A 17,580-nucleotide genomic window follows, 5' to 3' on the forward strand; every position below is an offset into this window, starting at 1 on the left:
ATATTAATATATATAAATAAAAAAATCTGTTCTTGTTATTACTCAAAGGTTTTGAACATTAATTGCAATATTTTGAACCAATTTATCATAAATCTGTGGACTTGCAGAATAATGCTGCAGGTTATCCATATCGACATATTACCGTAATTTATGATGATTTAGGGAAGTGCCGGGGGTCACTTTGTAGCTTAGGGTGCATGGTGCACCCATTCTAATTTTTAATTGTATAAATTAGTTATCATTTCTATAATGCTAAAAAAATTCACTTATAATTAGGTTATTATAAGATAAAATTTTACTCATGCTTTTCGCCTCTCTAAAGCTTCGGGATTTGCTTCAGTCCTATCTTCATTTTTGCAAACATACGCAAGTCATATGCTGACCATGAGCATCGGGTATCGCAAAGATAAGTTGTTAGAATAATAACACTTTTTTGAAGACGGTATAAAACGCATTCATTTTTCGGCTTCTCCCAATGACTTTTCGCGCCACTAATCGACCGTTTCGTACAATAACTGCAGACTGGCAATAGTTTCCGGTGTTTGCTTTGAACATGCCCGGTGCCTCCCAGAAAAATTTAGGAAGGGCTCGCGGTGAAGTTTTGTTGCATTTGTAGCTTAAACCGCTTAATTATGTATAAAGCTATTCGCGGTTTTCCCGCAGCGGAAACCTACTTCAACAAATAACATTCGGATCTTTAACTAGATTAATATCGTTGAGCGGGTGGTTAAACATTTCTCCTAATGGTTTGATGCGGTCCGTGACATGATACGAGAAATTGTTTTTATTTATAAAATGAGTGTCTAAAACTAGATCAGTTAAATCAGAAAAAAGTGCTTATATTAAACGGGGTGTGGAAAGGGGTAGCTATACGACACAGAGGCGTATATAAGGGGTGACTATATTGTCAACGTAAAAATTTTGTTTTTATCCCTCTTATTTATTCGGAATCCACTTAAAAAGTTTATTACTATAGGGAAAGTTTTGCTGGTTGAAAGTTTTGTTAGTTGAGGACATAGAACAGTCGGAACACTTTTATCTGATATACAGAGGCATGTTTTGTTCCAGGTTCGATACGGTATATGGTGTATGTGAACCGGCGCCTTTAACCCCATGGCAGGATTTTAAACGACAATGCCGGAAATTTTTTTATCGAACCGTAGAAGGAAATGCAATTACAAAAAAAAGCTTGTATAGGACTCTGACGAATTGGATACCGGTGATTGATTGGCTACCAAAATACGAATGGCGTTCGAGCCTCTTACCAGATGTCATTGCTGGTACGACATCACAGTGCTGTAGTAAAACTATTAATATTTTGCTTTTATATTAGAAAAAGATGACCAGATACATAGCAGATTATAAATTTCATGAACTAGCAATAGATACAAAAGGCATAGCCGTTACTAATTTTTATTATTTTGTATTGACAGGTATTACTATTGGATTTCTCAATACTCCCCAAGGTAAAAACGTGTTGACGGAGCGCGTACAGTTAGGGTGACATTTGGCAGCTAATCTGCAAGCGGTAACTGCAAATAAAACTGCAATCTCGTAGCTGTCACAACAATTGTTTGTCAAATGTTGCATGCTATTATCAAAATGTGTCAAAACCCCTGTTATTAAACCTTCAGAATTCCATGGAAGGTGCTTGAATTAATGGTAACTTGATTTCGTTTTAGGTGTTGCCTATGCAATGGTAAGTATTCAGCTTCGACGTATAAGCATAATTTCTAAATTTCCTTTTTGTAGGCTACAAAGACTCCGCGTGCGTATAAAACAACAAATCCGTACTTTAAGGCATACAGTATTAACGTCGGTAGCGAGGTTCACCATTTTGGTCTTAACTGTGTTTTGTTTTAATATCTTAATGTTAAGTATGTTCTTACGTCTTTACATATGGTGCGATTGTTACGTCGCCTCTTTCATTGGTCTCAAGTTAAAATGCCAGCGTTTCATTTGACTTCTGCGTTTTAGCCGTTACTGGACTATATGTTTCCTTTTTCCCGCTCCTTGTATATTTTATGATGGCAACATCACGCCATCTTTCACTAGGTAGTACTTGTTTGCACACGCTTGTCTTATCAAAAATCTTGCTTTGCAATAACGAAAAGAATAAATGCCCTGTTCTATCTCAAAAACTTAGGAACGGACGCTGTAACCAGTGTCATGGCCAGCAAAATAGTTCATGATCATGCACTGTTCGCGGAAGATGCCAACGGGAATGTCACGCATCCTGAATTTAAGGAGCTGCCGTATAACGGATCGGTGTATACTATTGCGGAATGGAGCCAGATTGAAATAGCCTCAGCAGCAGGGTTTTTGTGCGGTATATGGCAAGTACGTGAAATTCGGTATTACGTGCAGCTAGCTTAGAAAATTTTTTATTGCGTTATGTAGCATAAGTACATTGTGTATTAATTGTTATGCTTAGTCTAATAAATTGAGAAACGAAGCTTTTGTATATTTAAGAGTAATAAGCCTATCAAATATGACATAGTTTTTGTTGTTTGTTGGTTGTAACAGCGTATGACTGCAGTGACCTTTGATTACACGGTTCTATAGAAGTTAGAAGCAGCAGTATGTACCTATTAAATCACATTGTTATTTTTATTTCAGCTAATATTCGGTTTGATTGGTGCTGGAGGACTGGTTGTATATTTCTCCGATCAGTTAGTTCAAGGGTATGTCCATTTTTAAAAAAAATGACGCATACTGGAATATGTATGCTCAAAAGAAACAGTCTGACAGTCAGGTGGAATGTTGACTATGAGATCCATGTTGGGTGCGTAGGTTTACATGCGGTGCAGCTTTCCATGTCTTCACAAGCCAGTTGGGATCCGTTTTTGGCGTCACAGGCTTGCATGACCACTACGGAGCGTTTAAATTAATAAATGTCAGAAAAACATATCTCTGTCGGATTGTTATAGTTGCGTTAAAAACTCTGTCCATTGCAGATTTACGCGAACTTTTTTCAAGTGATACGATCTACGCACGTTACCACATTTGTGGTGGGCCTTATATCAGTCATTTTTCTGATTGTGGTCAAGTTTTTTATTAACGGCAATAGGAAAATCATGTCAGTAATTAAGGTAAATAAGCACTCTTGCTAGTTGGCTAATTCTGGTCCCAGCAGTGCTTAATTTGCTACTCTTATTTATACTAAGGTACCGATTCCAGCGGAACTCTTCGTCGTAATTTTTGGCACCTTGGCCTCACATTTAATGAATATGGAAAAAGATTACGGAGTTAAAATCATCAAAAAGATTCCCATAGGTTTTCCATCTCCACAGCTGCCACATTTTTCTAAAATGTCTGAGATGATTGGAGATACCTTTGCCATAGCTGTTGTGTCGGTGAGCTCGGTGATCTAAAAATACTAAAAGCAAAATGCGTAAGCCATATATGTAACCTTTTGTTTCTATTGTACAAAACGTTTGGTTTGCGCAGTGTTACTCCTAATTAGTAATGTTTCGTCTAATTAGTAATGTTGTACTTATAATTAATACAACCAAGCTTTCTGTTCTTTCCAGTTGTCAATAAGTATTACCCTGGGACTCCTGTTTGCCAGCAAACACGGATATTCCATTGATCCAGACCAAGAATTCAAAGCGATGGGCGTGGCCAAAATATTTGGATCATTTTTTCAATGCTTTCCTTCAAGTGCTTCTGTCGCCAGAACTGCTGTACAAAATGATGTTGGTGGCAAAACGCAGATTGTGAGCCTTGTTCAGTGCACCATTGTCCTCGCTGGTAAATGCGCAATTATACCAGCCCAACAATGTCTCTTAATTTCCTGAAATACTTGAATCAGGCAGTGATCACACCCATTATATATGTGACCCATATATGGGTGTGAGCGGTCTGATTGTTTGTGTATTGCAAAGGTTACAGTCATAACCTTTAACCGTCTCGCCCTTGTGTGGGTATTAAGATGGATGTTTTGTTGTCCTATAGTGATTGTTTATTTTGGAAAATTTTTGGAACCATTACCAAAAGCCTGTCTAGGAGCCATTGTAATGGTATCGGTATTGAAGCTGATGTTCCAGATTGGTGAACTAATCACCTTGTGGAGTCTTTCATGGATTGACATGGTACATGTGGGCGTTGACCTTTGGTTATCCGATAAAACCGCTCTAATATCAGTAATCGTTTTCAGTTTATTTTCCTTCTGGTGTTTTTGGGAGTTATAATTTTGGATGTTGATCTTGGACTTGCCGTCGGAATTGGTTGGCAAGTGTTAAATAATAAAAGCTGTTATAAAGCATGCTTGCATAGAACTACGCGTACAGAGTACTACAATACCGTAATATGTGTATGTATAAGAACTGGTCATAGCACTTTCCTTCGATCTCGTTTTTCTTGTTTTAGCGCGATAGCCACGGTTATGTTAAGGTAAGAAATACCGCTGGCAAAACGGATTATAAGAAATCGGTGAACTGAGTTTTTAATACATGTAATATGCTTTGTTTCATAAAGGCTGCAAAAACCCAAAGTTGGACCCATTGGACGAATTCCTGGCACGGACATTTACAGGCGAACTGATGTTTACTCGACGGTAGTGTTGACATGCAATAAATTATTTTATAATCCGAGTTTTTTCAGTTAAGCCATACTACTTTTCCAGGCAGTAGAAGTTTTGGGAATTAAAATTGTCCGCGTGGACGCACCAATTTACTTCGCCAACGCTTCATACATTAAACGGCGCGTTTACGCCTGGGCTGATCTATACAATCTCATTAAAAAATACAAAGGGACCAAAGCGTACGAAAAAAAGCAGGAAACCGAACCTGAGCAGAAGCATAATTTTGCATTTACCAATAATATTTCGGTAAATGACGGTGATGGAGATTCGATGGAAAGGCGCATGCGAACACGCAAGCTGAGTCGAGAAAGCGCCGGTGCCCGATCGATTACTTCGTCCATCCGACGTTTGAGTCTGCTGGCCGGTGGACGACGCCGGTCTGCACATACCAACATCGACATGGAAATTCTGAATAAAGTCCGGCACACCTACGAAAGCCATGCCGATGAAATAGATGCCGATACCTTGACGATGGCGGAAACAGTTCCCACCAAACACTTGATTATTGACTGTTCGGAAGTGTGTTTTGTGGATGTTACCGGTGTGGGATTCTTGAAGAAGTGCTCAATGGAGTGCAGTGCGATTGACGTAGAACTACTGCTGGCCTGCACAAACAGTAAACTACTACATATTTATACAATATTATTTTGCATGGTTATCCTTTAAATCTCATTCTGCATGTGACTTGATGATGAAGCCATCTTTCTATTAATTTTAGAGCCGGTTCGAGATATGCTCGTTTTATGCAAAGCTGACGAGTACATTAAGCCGCATCAGTTATTCGTGACCTTACACGACGCAGTATTGTATGCACTCAATGTTCAGCGTCGTGCCGGAAGCAATAGCGCTGCCATGAATGTAAATCGAAGTCTGCCATTACCCATTACTTTGAAATTGCTAACTTACCTAATGAACTGTACTATATTTTCAGATTCACAATAAGTTAATGCACGTCACTACTGACGAAGCAGCGCCGCCATCCAGGAAAGTAAGCGTTGCTTACGAAGCAGCGCCGCCATCCAGAAAAACTAGCACTACTGCTTACGAGTACGTCAACAGGGGATTCCAACGGCATGGATCCATAAACTCCTATGCTTCATCACGAAAATGATAAGGAACTGCAATTTGGTACAGAGTTTAATTTGGAAATGTGCAAGCTGCGCTTATTGCATTTTTGATTCTGTTATATATTCATACCGCAGACTGCATTATTTAAAGGTCGTAGAAAAGTCATTTGAAAATATGTCATGAATGAACATTGAACTGAACTACCAAAAAACTATATTTTGCCGAATTTTACGTCCCTTTTGGCGATGAGCAACGTTCTGATAAGTTTTGTTACAAAACCATGCTGGACGGTAAACTGTCACGGCTTCATAGTGCTCAGGCAATTTGGGCATTCGCAAATTACATTGTTGTTCCACACAGGCAGGTAGTACTGCAACAAAGAAGCTGACAGCCAGTATTTTGTTGTAAGTATGCATTGTTGATGTAAACATATGTACTTCTAGCAGGTTCTGAAATTAAGCACTTCCTGTGGTGTCTTTTGGCAAAACGAAAAGGAATAAAGCACAATTTTAATAGGACTGGACCGGATGCCTGTGTGGGGTGCCCTCTCAGGGATTCTGAATGAGGGACTAAGTCAAAAGATGGATTCATCATATTACAAATAACAGAAATAAAACTTACAGATGCTTTGCAGATCAGTCAGCCTTTAAAATACAAACTCAAACCAGTAACGCCACGATTGGTTGTGGTAATTTTAGAGGCAGCCTACTGAAAACCGGGACCCGACAGTACTATGTAGATTTTAAAACTACGACAGTACTATGTAGATTATTTTACTTTTAAAGGATGGAAAAGTTGTCTACCTGGGTGTCGGCCACCCGGGTTTGTTAAGATTTATTGGACGAGATGAGAGCTGTCGCGGAAACCCGGGGTGGCGGACACCCAATATATATCCGTTGGGTGGAGCAGATTGTCATTTTATAAGGTCAGTTCAGATGGGACTGGAGCAATGTATTCCCAGCGCATGTTTTCGGAAAAGAAATAATAGGCTTAATCACCGGTGCACTAATTCGTAGTGACAGTGTAATAACTGATTCGCACTTCGGCAGGTAATTTGTTTCACACGGCATTAAAATTGTCTAAGGTAGTAAGCAACTTTGCACGAAAACAGTTCGGATAACGAAATAAATGTGATAAACTACAAAAACAAAATCGCGCTTTCATTGACTCTTGACAAACTATAGCTCGCAGTTTATTTAGTCTTTCTTTGATTTTCTCTCCAATCGGCTGTCACGTAACGGATATATACAGCGTGGTACAACTTGGCGCTACCACGCTGTACACCAGTAATCCGCAACGGATACCGTCATGTTTTGTTGGTATATATCATTATTTTTTTATTTTTTGTATCTATTTTTAAGCAGGCAGCGAGAGTGGGATTAAGAGTAGCTATGGTGGCGATGGCCAGACCTTTGAGAAGCAAACAACTGCAGATAATCAAACTAGTTTGGCATATTCAGACAATTCTGCGCCAGTCCAAAACAGCAGTCTATTTTCCAATAACGCTACATTGGTGGCAAGTCTGGCCATTGTCCAACTGTATATACTATGAGTAGTAGACTAGTAGTTATGTACTGCTGCATACAGATATTAAGGTGCTGTACTGATGCCATTTATGTGATGGCAATTGTATTATCGAATGCAGCCCACTATTTCTATAATTATCGTATGCAAACTTAAATGCCGGTAATTAGTTGAAGTACGAGTACCTAATTAAAATTCAGATCGAAAGTTTGGATTTATTATGCTCGTAACATGCACTATTACCGGTGCCGGTGCCCCTAGTGCCCACATTCACGATTGCAAGAAAACTACGTTTTAAAAGCTTATTATCACAAGAGTCAATTAATCTGAAAAAGTGTAATGAATTACTTGTAAAAAGTAAACAGAGAGTCAGAAGACTGTGAGAAATCAGGGTACTTAAATTGTGTCAATAAAATCGTGTCACTGTAGAATTCGGGATATTTTGAATGAGGTCCAAAAAACACAAGGGTTGTGTGCATGGAGCTTTCCCACGGCTGTCTGTTCTTCCAGATATCTGGTGGATTGCTTTTACACTGGTTCGGCAATTCCTAGGGTAGGTGTAATACGTATGCTAACAATTGTGATTGTCGACCTGGTTTGTTTCTAAGTGTTCGCTATGACCATAGTTTCTGCCGTTCTGTGTTCTGACCAAAGCATGATAGTGATGATACCCGTTTCAAACTGTTAAAGTACCCCAAACTGTAACTTTAATTTCCTTTGGTAAGGTCCCGGCGAATAAATAAATAAATTAATTACTTCCTAAAGAAATTAGCGAAGAAGAAACAATTACGCATCGTGGGAAAAAAACCAAACTGCTGTTAGACAGCACATACACACAAGTGACAAAACTAGATCCAAACAGCGTATTAAGTGTACTATTCAATATTACAGCGCACTGTTAAAATGACAGTTATTATGTACCTAACCAACTTATCTCAACGGTAGAAGAATCAGTCGTTATCCAGCAAGTTCGAGAAATTTACTACGAAATAAACAAGAAAGCAGAAATCCGTCCACGCCGGTACACTATCAGCGGTACGGTCACGGCTACTTTTTCTGCTGCTGGGTGCTTGCGTTTTTTTATATTTGTGTCGCAGCTGTTCATGTACTCCTGCAATAAACGCGGAGATTGTTGGACCCGTTTTGTACTGCGGCGGATTACCGCGTGCCAATTTACCACGTGACGAATTGACCAGTGGTTCATCAACGGGACCTCCTAACGGTACGGGCTGGAAACGGCGCGACGGGGCACGATTACTCAGATTATGGGATGATCGTCGATGGATTCCAGATCGTAGCTGAGGAGTGACCGTAAGACAGATGAAGATGACTGCAAGAAACTGCGCAGGACTAACCAGACGATCATGACAAAATAAAATAGCATCTTAGCTCCTTACCCCGGTTTTAAGCGTTTGATTGATTCAACACTTGGTGCCACATCAAATCCATCTCCATCCCATCCACCGTGGGAACGCTTATTCACCACCTGCGATATGGCCTTTACATTTGGCATTTGGTATTTCTCGGCGCGACCAGCGTTCTCTTCCGCCTGCGTCGGCGCTGTTGCCAAAGTCCCAGGCAAGGCGCCGCTTTCCACGTCCGTAGCCGCTATTCCTACTGGTGGCGGGCAGTAGGGGGCCTGAGGGACGGAAGTCATTGGCCAGGATCTGGATCTCCTTGGGGAAGGTGGCGGAGAACATGAGGGTCTGGCGGTGGGACGGCTGCGGCATGCCGTTCTCCTGTACCAGATTGCGGATCTGCGGTTCAAAGCCCATATCCAGCATGCGATCGGCCTCGTCCAGCACCAGGTAGCGCACATAGTCCAGCGACACCTTGCCGCGCTCCACCATGTCATTCAGACGGCCCGGCGTGGCCACGATCATGTGGCAGCCCTTCTCCAGATCCCGAATCTGCCGGAAGAAAAACGCCACCACCATCAACTATGCTGTTGTCAATTATTAGGGTTATTATCATAATTATGGGCATTTAAATCGTGAAAAAAATCACGACAATTCCAGTGAATCCGAATAAACAGTAACCGGGAAGCAAATCAATGCTAGCGAATAAACGGGTGAAAATCAGCGTAAATAATACTAACTGCCAGAATGAACAATTAAAAGAGAAAATTAGGAAAAAATGTCAATTAATATTCGCTGCGAAATAAAATAAACAGACCACATAGGTCAGTTTTAAAGAACAAATCAACGTAATAATAAATCAGAACAGCCGCAAATAAATAAAACGTGAATAAATTGGAGAAAGAGCAAATGAATTACAACTCAGGCGTAAAATAAAGCAGACCAAATAATAAATTCAACGTAAAGAAGTCTGCGAAAAACTACTAACACTAAAAATCCACATTCAACACGAACTGTGCAAGGAATAAATTATTACAAACGTAAAATGTGAACAACGTAAAACGTGTTCAATGCCATTCGGCGTTCCTCACCTGCTGTCCAATATCCGCATCGCCGTAAACCACCACCGAACGGATGCGCGTGCGATAGGCGAACTTCTGCGATTCATCGTAGATCTGGATGGCCAGTTCGCGGGTGGGCGCCAGAATCACCGCCAACGGATACTGTACACGCCGGCGCTGCTGCTGTAAAATTACAAAAATAACCGTCAATTAATTCCTCCAAACTAATTACTAAAACACACATTAATTCCTTTCATTTTCACAATAATTCCGAAAAATCGATTTATAATTTTGTACAGAAGACTACTGACTCGCCAACACTAAAAACACCAGTGCCACGAGCTAGCGTTCTTCTCTTGATCACTTTTCATCTGGCACAGTTTTGTCCGGCACAATCACATGACAATTATTGCGTAACTCACCGAAAGATTCTGTGCGCCATTAAAAATTCTCCAAAATTTATTGTAAAACTGAAAATATCATTTTTTACATATTTTTTATTTTTCCATTAAATCGCAAAAAAATGCTTACCGTCATGTGGATTTGTGGCGGGCCACCGGTCAACATCTGCGAGAGGATCGGAACCAAAAACGCCGCCGTTTTGCCAGAACCTACACAATTAAATAACCATAGAAATCGAACAAAAAACGCTGATAAACAGAAATAAATTCTTCAACAATTAAAAATAAATCCGTAGCAAAATCCCCGATGACAAGTCGCACAAAAAACCACCCGCAATTTACCTGTTTGAGCGCAGGCCATCAGATCGCGACCGTTCAACACGATGGGGATCGCATAACGCTGCACCGGGGTCGGTCTGAAAAAAATCATCAGAAAACGCAAAATTAAATTGGTTTCAGCGTAGAAAAAATTCCTGATAAATTTCTTACCGACTGTAATCGGCCAACTCCACATTCTGCCGGATAATGGCATGCAGACTGACATCGTTAAAGCTCTACAACCCGAAAACACATATCAACGTTGATATTCAAATTGCACAAACTGAAAACAAATTCGCAAAATATTGAGAAATTCACCAGCAAAAATTGAGAAAATATTCTACACTCAGAATTAAATTTATAGAAAAAAATAGGAGACGCTTATTCTGACCATTTTCATACCGATTGAATGGGTGCCGGTGCATCCCGCCCGCTGACTTCCACTTCAATATCCTCATACTTGTCGAAGTTGATGCCCGTATTGACTTTCTGGAACAACGTCCTGGAAAAGCACAATAATTTTTCTAACAATTCAACCTACCGCGAAAAACAAACGTCTCTCCTCGATTTTCAGTAAATTTGATAAATAAGCCACACGCAACATGGTAACCAAAATGGTCAGCTCCACTGCACTACGATACTATCAGCGTCAAAAAAGCTATGATTACTGAAAAGTCCGTCTATTAAATTTCAGTTTTAAGTTGTTTAACCAAATTGTAATTAATTTATTCGTGCAGTCTTCCAGTAATTAAACGCTTTGATTTATGCAGCTCATTTCTTCTTTACAAACAAACGGTTCATACATATTTGGATGCCATTATTGCAGTTTACCTGCTTTTTGCCATGCAATTAAAAAATAATGGTTTATGCACACGTATTTTGAGAACATTAATTTGAAAATAAAAAAAGTGCAGAAAAAATCGTACAAACGGAAAACAAAATAATGAACATCCTACAAAAAATCTGGAAACACCTGCACGTACCCTTCCAGACCGGGATCGCGCGGCAGCGCCGAATTCCACTCTTCCGGCGTGAAATCCTGCGCATTGCGCCCGTACCGCTGATTATTCCCGCCATAGCCGCCGCCCCGATCCCCGTACCCATCATTCCGGCCGTAGTTATTATTCTGATAGTTGTTCCGGTTGCCAAAGTTATTGAAACTGCCGGTGCTGCCCGAATGCTGCATGCCGCGCTGCCCGAGGCCATGTTGTTGTTATACGGCTGCTGTTGCATCTGCTGCTGCTGGCCGTATCCGCCGCCCGCCCCCCGGACGTCGGTGCTGGTGGCCGTGTAGCCCGCGGCGGCGTTGTTGAAATGGCGCTGCTGCTGTTGCTGGGCATCCACGGCGCCGCCGGGACGCTGCGGCTGCTGGTACATTTGCGCTTGGGAGGGCTGGCTGTACGCGTGTACGCGCGGTGGCCGCGCCCTGCGCCAGATAGGCGTTCTGCCAAAGACAAACGCACCGCGCTGTAGTTTCCCATTGATTTCGTCGACCAATAATCACAACAAAATTAAAAGACCAAATTTAAACGCATTTTCGTCGACTCAACAGGCGTAGAAAATTCCCGCTGCTTTTTTTCTGTAGAAGCCTGTTTTTAATAATAACTCTACTGAGTAGAGGATAATATTCCTGATAATATCTCGCTTGCAACCACAATATAACGAAGGATATTTGGAGTATTCAAGAAAATAAACCTGGATAATATTAAATTTTTATACTCGTACGTAGCTCGTTAGTAGTCGAGTTTGAAAAGTCTTGACTGACTGAATCAGAATTTTTGTGCTTGTAAAAAACACCCAAAGGTTTCTACAAATATCTCACGCCTTTCTTCATTATTTTGTAAGGAAAAGATTTTATAAAATACAGCCTTCATAAATCTAGAATATTTCGTATTAATCTTCTTGGTTTTCAAAAATAATCACTTAAAAGTTTTAAACGCTAATATCACGCCTGATTCGCTCCAGTTTTTAATCGCGCATAACAGCTTTACTGAGGATTATTTTTCCGCACACTGAAACCGCCATCGACCTTTAAAATTTCTAAGAAACAAACATTATCTATAAAGATCTTTCCCAGCAAAATCGGCCACACTTCGACTCATCTGGATTCTAATTTACAACAAACGAGAGCTTTTTGAAAGACCATACAAATTACCGTAGGAATAAATGTAAGAAATACAGTACACCAACGCTGAGAAAACTAATTAAATTGAAAATTCATTTCAGAAAAAATGGCTTGCTTCTACCGTATTCAATTGCTAGAGTTAAAATTCTCAGGTTTGATAAAGGTAAATCTTAGAAATTCAGCTCCTATAAATTCCCAAAACTGTTTAGAGAAACATATCCCACGCTACAACGTCAAGTAAACAGGTTAATCAAATTAAAAAATCAGTTTTCTAAAAATTAATCGCCCTCCCACTTCAGCCACCGACCTGCAAAATTCTCTGGTCCGATATTGGTAAATTTAGAAAATCAATTATTAGACATTTATAAAAAAATTTAAACAACATTACATCACATGTCATAGTGAGAGATAAGGCTTTCAACTTCAACACGAAACTGGAAAATTCAACAATTCCATTATTCCAATAAAACAAATCCAGCATCAGGGGGATAGCATGTATTTGGTAAATTTCAGAATTACGCTCACTTTGAATTTTTCAAATACCGTACACAAACATTAGACCACAATCAACGACAAGGTTTTCAGTGTGAGCAGAGAAATTGATAATTCCCGAACGAAAATTCAATGAAAAATCATTTAAAAATTGCCAAAATCCACCCACCTGCATTCCGGGATAGAACATCATCCCCGGCGCGGCGCCCTGCACCATCCCCGGCATCATGGCACCGTTGACGGCCTGCGCCGCCCCATACCCGTCGGCGGCATAGCCCCCGAGGGGCGGAAAGGCCCCAGGAGCCTGCTGCAGAGGCATCTGCTGCATCTGGCGCATGTGCGGCGGAACATACTTATTGGCCCCGTCCACCACCCCCGCGGCGGCCTGCTGTAGGTACTGCTGCTGCTGCTGATGGAGGAGCGACTGCTGCTGCTGTTGGGCGGCCGTCAGAGCGGCCGGTGACACCGTGGACGAGGCATCGGACGTGGCTTCAGCGGGGAACGCGGAAGCACCCGATGCATTGGGATCGCGACGCCAATTACTCATAGCACACACCTACGGGACAAAACTGGGTTATTTATTTACAGGAATGATCGGAGAATATTTTTGTATCAAGGGGTGGACGGTTGGCAATGGCTACACACCGAAAAGGAGATGTGAAAATGACTGAGATGCGGGAAACTCGTGTCAAGGTCTCTGCTTCAACGACGCCACAAGCTCTCTACAAGCAAACGGTGGATTTAGTTCCTGCTGCTGCGGGACTGGGAAAAAGGTGTGCTTACAAGATTAAAGAGAGTATCTGGGTTAATAAATGGAATAATAAGGACAAAATCCCGAAGATAACCAAGGAAACAAGGAAATAGAATTATAGACCGTTTATCCGTGGATCGACACGCGTGTCTGTGCTCTGATCCAATCCTGCTGGAGGGCTGGGATCTGTGTTATTCACTTAATTCGGTTCATTATATGCACTTAGCGTCTCGCGCTCAGTAGCAGTGTTTACAGCGTTACACGTCTCGACATCCATTGGAATTTGTGGTTTCTTAGCGTGTGTGGCATCCGTTTTCCGCACTCAGATAATAAATGTTTTAAAAAAGCCATCCAAGTTATCACAATGTTCCTTTTATTGATAAAATTTACCATGTAAAGACTATAAGATAATATAAAATACTGGCACCTGCAAAAATATAGTAATTATGAGTTCCGTGTGAAGGATCAGCAACATTTAAACAAGTAGCTTGTGGATCTCGAGCCATAATGTTTCGTAGTTTTTTGTAATGCTTTGCTGAAAACTAATTAAGGAATATATTGCTGAACATATTACTGGAAAGGCGTATTATGATACTCCTACAGCAGCATAGTTAGTGAAATCAAGATGATAAGGCCCACCACAGTCCATTTGTAATGTTCTCCCGCTTGCCAAACACGCTAGCAAATAGCTCTAAAATTTTCAGCATAATAACGCGGTTCAAAAATAATATTCTTTTTGTCAGCAGAAACTTTTGACAGAACTAAGATGAAAACTCGGGTTATGACTATGCTGAAAACTACGATCAGCACTTATGATAATACTTTGATTAAAACTAACATTTGTACTCTGGTTTTCAAACTTGAGATAACTTGATATTTGCGAACTCTGACTACTGCTACCAAAAACCCAAAAGTTCCACCGTCCACAAAATATTATAAAACTAATTAAATTTATTTTTCATGTTCAGATGCGAAATGTGTTCAGCTAGAAAGGCATTATAACAGAAGTAATGTATCATAACAGAGCTTATTCCAGTTAAAGAATTAAAGAAAATGTACGAGTGTTATATATTATTTATTTTGTATTAGTTGTTTTTTTGACAAACCAAAAGAGTGCTACAAATTAAGAATGGTGTAATTCCAAGCAGAAATACGACATTATTAATTTAAAGATTTTAACCTAAGAAGTCTTTGGTATTGTTTGCACATTTGACTTTGGCTCGACAATTATCAAAACAATTTTTTATCCTGTACGTCTGCGGAAATCTGCTGTCTGGAATCATTGGATTTGCTCAGATCTAACAGATAAATGTCGGTTGAGAAACCAGTTAAAAAAAAAGGCTGATTAAAAAGTTATTGCAGCATACCAAATTTTTGAGTTAATTATTTGCAAATAATTATGTAAGTTTTTTGTTTTAACTGTTTTTGGAAGTGACAAAAACGTTTGCGGGCTACGCTATCTTTTGTATACGCTGCCGAATAGCGAGCCTTTTCGAATTTGATGAAATTTATGTGAAAAGTTTTTTAGAACGTTATACGCAAGTATTCCGCTGGCTTGAAACTTTTATCAACACTTTTTTGAGCTCTCGTGTTAAGATTCTGCTTTGAACTAGCATCACCACTCGGGTTCATACTCAGATCAAAACTAACATTAGCACTCGGGTTAAGACTTTTGCTAAAGCTAACAGATTTTTATCTTTACAACAAATATACATTTAATAAGTGAATTTTTAGCTTCTGGACTAATTAATGTTGCGCTACACAAAAATAGTTTTTGCGAAATGTTTTATAAAGAGTAATTTTTAGTTGGAAACTTTGGCATGAAAAAAATTGGCCATAAAACATTTCGCCGACTCGTCACACAGACATTTCGGCATGTTACTGTAGTGCAAACGTTTTCTGTGTACGCTTCAGTTGAATAATCACATTTGAATGTGTTGTTTCATGTTGTCTTGTGCTTCCCTGTTTTTTTTGCATATTTCTTGCTTTTCTCTAATATTTTTTTTTTGATTTTTATAAGCTTGTTGGCTTTTTCGGCTTGCTTTAGTTTAATATATTTTTTTAGATTGCATACGTTTTCTAACTTCTCAAGTGATTTTAAAATTTGGATTTCTTAGATTTGAAGCTGAAATAGCCGCGTGCCAAGATTTCGCTATGCTAAAATGAATTTATAGTAAAGTGTCTTATGTCGATATGTCCTTATGCCGAAATGTACGTACATCATGCGGCTATCCCTTGCGTAGATACTACTGAAAAAATTTTAACTGAAAGCGTTAAGTTTAGTCTTTTTAAATAGCAAAGATAAAGATGAAAACGTTTTCGCTGCGAAAATTTACTTGAGTAATATTTCTGCAGAAAATTTGCCGAAAAAATCTGAAGTCAGTTTGTCGAATGGGGAATTGTTAAAGCCAAGCAAAACGATTGTTAAGCTGAGCATCTGCTTCCCACAATTTTAACAAGAGCCTTAATCAGAGTGCTGTTCTTAGGTTATAACTGATTATAAACCTTCGTAATCATGTTAGTTCAAATCGAAGTCTTAACCCGAGTGCACATGTTAGTGTCGTTAAAAATTTTACTTGACTGTAGGTTGTAAGGTAAATTCGGGTTTTCAAGCTTCTTTTGTAATTTCCGGTCTTCTTATTCTTTGCGGGCGCGATTTGCAATATCCGTTTAATAAGTTTGGAAAAAAACCGACAGAGAAAAATTTCATTGCGTGGCTGAACTTGCTTAAATACTGTACGCTGATACATCGTACGCCTGGTTGCTTTGTTTAAATTTCTTTTCAGGTGAAAAATGATAGCACAGCTGGGATAAAATAAACATTCATGAACATTCATAAGAAGTAGTGCAACAGAGAATGCAGATTTGTGGATGAGTGGATAAGTTGCGCTGTACACATCAAGGTTCCTCACACTTGGATAAGAACCAATTTGAAAATGCGCATTTACGATTGCAATTTAAAAATTGATTATAGGTAGTCGGCGATGATTTTCACTTGTTGAGGTCCGAAATAAAAAACTTTAATTTTACCTTGTTTGATCAAACTTAGACTTTGCACAGCGACAGTTTCCAATGGATTTCATGCGAGAGTGGACGTGTAATTGCTGTACTAAGCACGAGACGTTAAGTGCACAAAATGAACCGAATTAGGTGAATAACTCAGATCCCAACCCTCCAGCAGGATCGGATCAGAGCACAGGCACGCGTGTGGAAACGCCTAGAAAACTGCGCTGATCATCGCAAATGTTGCAAATGTTGCATCTCAGTCTGCAGCCGTGCTGCGTGCCGTTTGCCACCACGCGGATTTTAGGCGAGTGCGTGGTCGAGTCACGGCCAGTCACAGTGTCTCGGGCGGTGAGTCTGGATGCATTGAGAACCATAATCCATTCACTGCAGTCGCTTTACCGAGTCTGGGTCGGCTCCGAGCCGAGTTCATCGAACGTTTGCGGTCACTAACCGGGACTTAACCGGCTGCGCTTGTATTTCTCCTGCATTGCTGCAAGTGGTTACCATTACAACGCGGCGGAAAGTGAGCCGCTCCTCGTTGTAAACTGTTGCGAGAACTGGCGAGTTGTTATATAATGCACTAATAAAAAAATGTTAAAAAATGTTTTAGTTGAATGACGACTGCCGGTGCGCTACGACCGCAAAAAGAATCTAATTTTTCATTATTAGTTCGCACTGTTATTTTATTACAGTACCGATGTGTATTATGCAATGGATAATGCGGGAAAAATACAAAAAATTTACCTATGAAATGACGGTTATTTTTGGCCGTAATCGCGAAACAAAAACTTAAATCTATTTTTCTTCGTAATGTCTGGCGTTAGTCAGACCGGAAGTAGTGCGTAAAGCATATAGTAGTGTATACTCCAACTGGAGGGGCGGAGCTCCAGT

General features: G+C 40.0%; 2 protein-coding genes across 7 annotated transcripts; one reads left to right on the forward strand and one right to left on the reverse strand.

Annotated features, from left to right (window-relative positions):
* The first annotated feature begins 996 nt into the window (after positions 1 to 996).
* LOC129601930 (sulfate transporter-like) lies at positions 997 to 5,974 on the forward strand. Its single transcript, XM_055500871.1, has 18 exons — positions 997 to 1,280; positions 1,434 to 1,466; positions 1,683 to 1,699; positions 1,753 to 1,768; positions 1,978 to 2,055; positions 2,147 to 2,340; positions 2,620 to 2,684; positions 2,794 to 2,896; positions 2,958 to 3,092; positions 3,168 to 3,356; positions 3,534 to 3,753; positions 3,958 to 4,094; positions 4,160 to 4,233; positions 4,372 to 4,395; positions 4,480 to 4,558; positions 4,628 to 5,201; positions 5,304 to 5,443; positions 5,517 to 5,974. The coding sequence occupies exons 1-18, from the start codon at positions 1,055 to 1,057 to the stop codon at positions 5,694 to 5,696; spliced, it is 2,484 nt and encodes an 827-aa protein (XP_055356846.1). The 5' UTR covers positions 997 to 1,054; the 3' UTR covers positions 5,697 to 5,974.
* A 1,897-nt stretch (positions 5,975 to 7,871) lies between these two features.
* Positions 7,872 to 16,951, reverse strand: LOC129601934 (putative ATP-dependent RNA helicase Pl10). 6 transcript variants are annotated; one of them, XR_008692310.1, is made up of 12 exons: positions 13,716 to 13,880; positions 13,578 to 13,654; positions 13,102 to 13,488; positions 11,299 to 11,759; positions 10,718 to 10,817; positions 10,487 to 10,551; positions 10,340 to 10,413; positions 10,128 to 10,207; positions 10,019 to 10,066; positions 9,627 to 9,779; positions 8,355 to 9,087; positions 7,872 to 8,288 (listed from the first exon to the last, which is right to left on the reverse strand). XR_008692310.1 is itself a non-coding variant. In XM_055500873.1 (12 exons), the coding sequence occupies exons 5-12, from the start codon at positions 11,499 to 11,501 to the stop codon at positions 8,653 to 8,655; spliced, it is 1,158 nt and encodes a 385-aa protein (XP_055356848.1). In that variant the 5' UTR covers positions 11,502 to 11,759; positions 13,102 to 13,488; positions 13,578 to 13,654; positions 13,716 to 13,833; positions 16,910 to 16,951; the 3' UTR covers positions 7,872 to 8,652. The 6 variants fall into 6 exon arrangements, 3 of the variants coding, with proteins under 3 accessions (XP_055356848.1, XP_055356851.1, XP_055356850.1); XR_008692309.1 differs by having other exon boundaries at positions 7,872 to 8,507; positions 8,575 to 9,087; positions 13,716 to 13,879; XR_008692308.1 differs by having other exon boundaries at positions 7,872 to 8,517; positions 8,575 to 9,087; positions 13,716 to 13,879.
* Between the last annotated feature and the right edge of the window lie 629 nt (positions 16,952 to 17,580).

This window comes from Paramacrobiotus metropolitanus, unplaced genomic scaffold (assembly GCF_019649055.1).
Source record: "Paramacrobiotus metropolitanus isolate TYO unplaced genomic scaffold, Prichtersi_v1.0 Parri_scaffold0000301, whole genome shotgun sequence".
In the NCBI taxonomy this organism is placed as follows: Eukaryota; Metazoa; Tardigrada; class Eutardigrada; order Parachela; family Macrobiotidae; genus Paramacrobiotus; species Paramacrobiotus metropolitanus.

Excerpts from the sequence above, each read along its gene's own strand:
- LOC129601934 (XM_055500873.1), bottom strand. The coding sequence starts at position 11,501 with ATGCAGCATTCGGGCAGCACCGGCAGTTTCAATAACTTTGGCAACCGG. Across the intron at positions 10,552-10,717 it reads CACCGGCACCCATTCAATCG|AGCTTTAACGATGTCAGTCT; the intron begins GTATGAAAATGG and ends TTCGGGTTGTAG. Across the intron at positions 10,208-10,339 it reads GATGGCCTGCGCTCAAACAG|GTTCTGGCAAAACGGCGGCG; the intron begins GTAAATTGCGGG and ends TTAATTGTGTAG.
- LOC129601930 (XM_055500871.1), top strand. The coding sequence starts at position 1,055 with ATGTTTTGTTCCAGGTTCGATACGGTATATGGTGTATGTGAACCGGCG. Across the intron at positions 2,897-2,957 it reads GAGCGTTTAAATTAATAAAT|ATTTACGCGAACTTTTTTCA; the intron begins GTCAGAAAAACA and ends TGTCCATTGCAG. Across the intron at positions 4,396-4,479 it reads ATAGCCACGGTTATGTTAAG|GCTGCAAAAACCCAAAGTTG; the intron begins GTAAGAAATACC and ends TGTTTCATAAAG.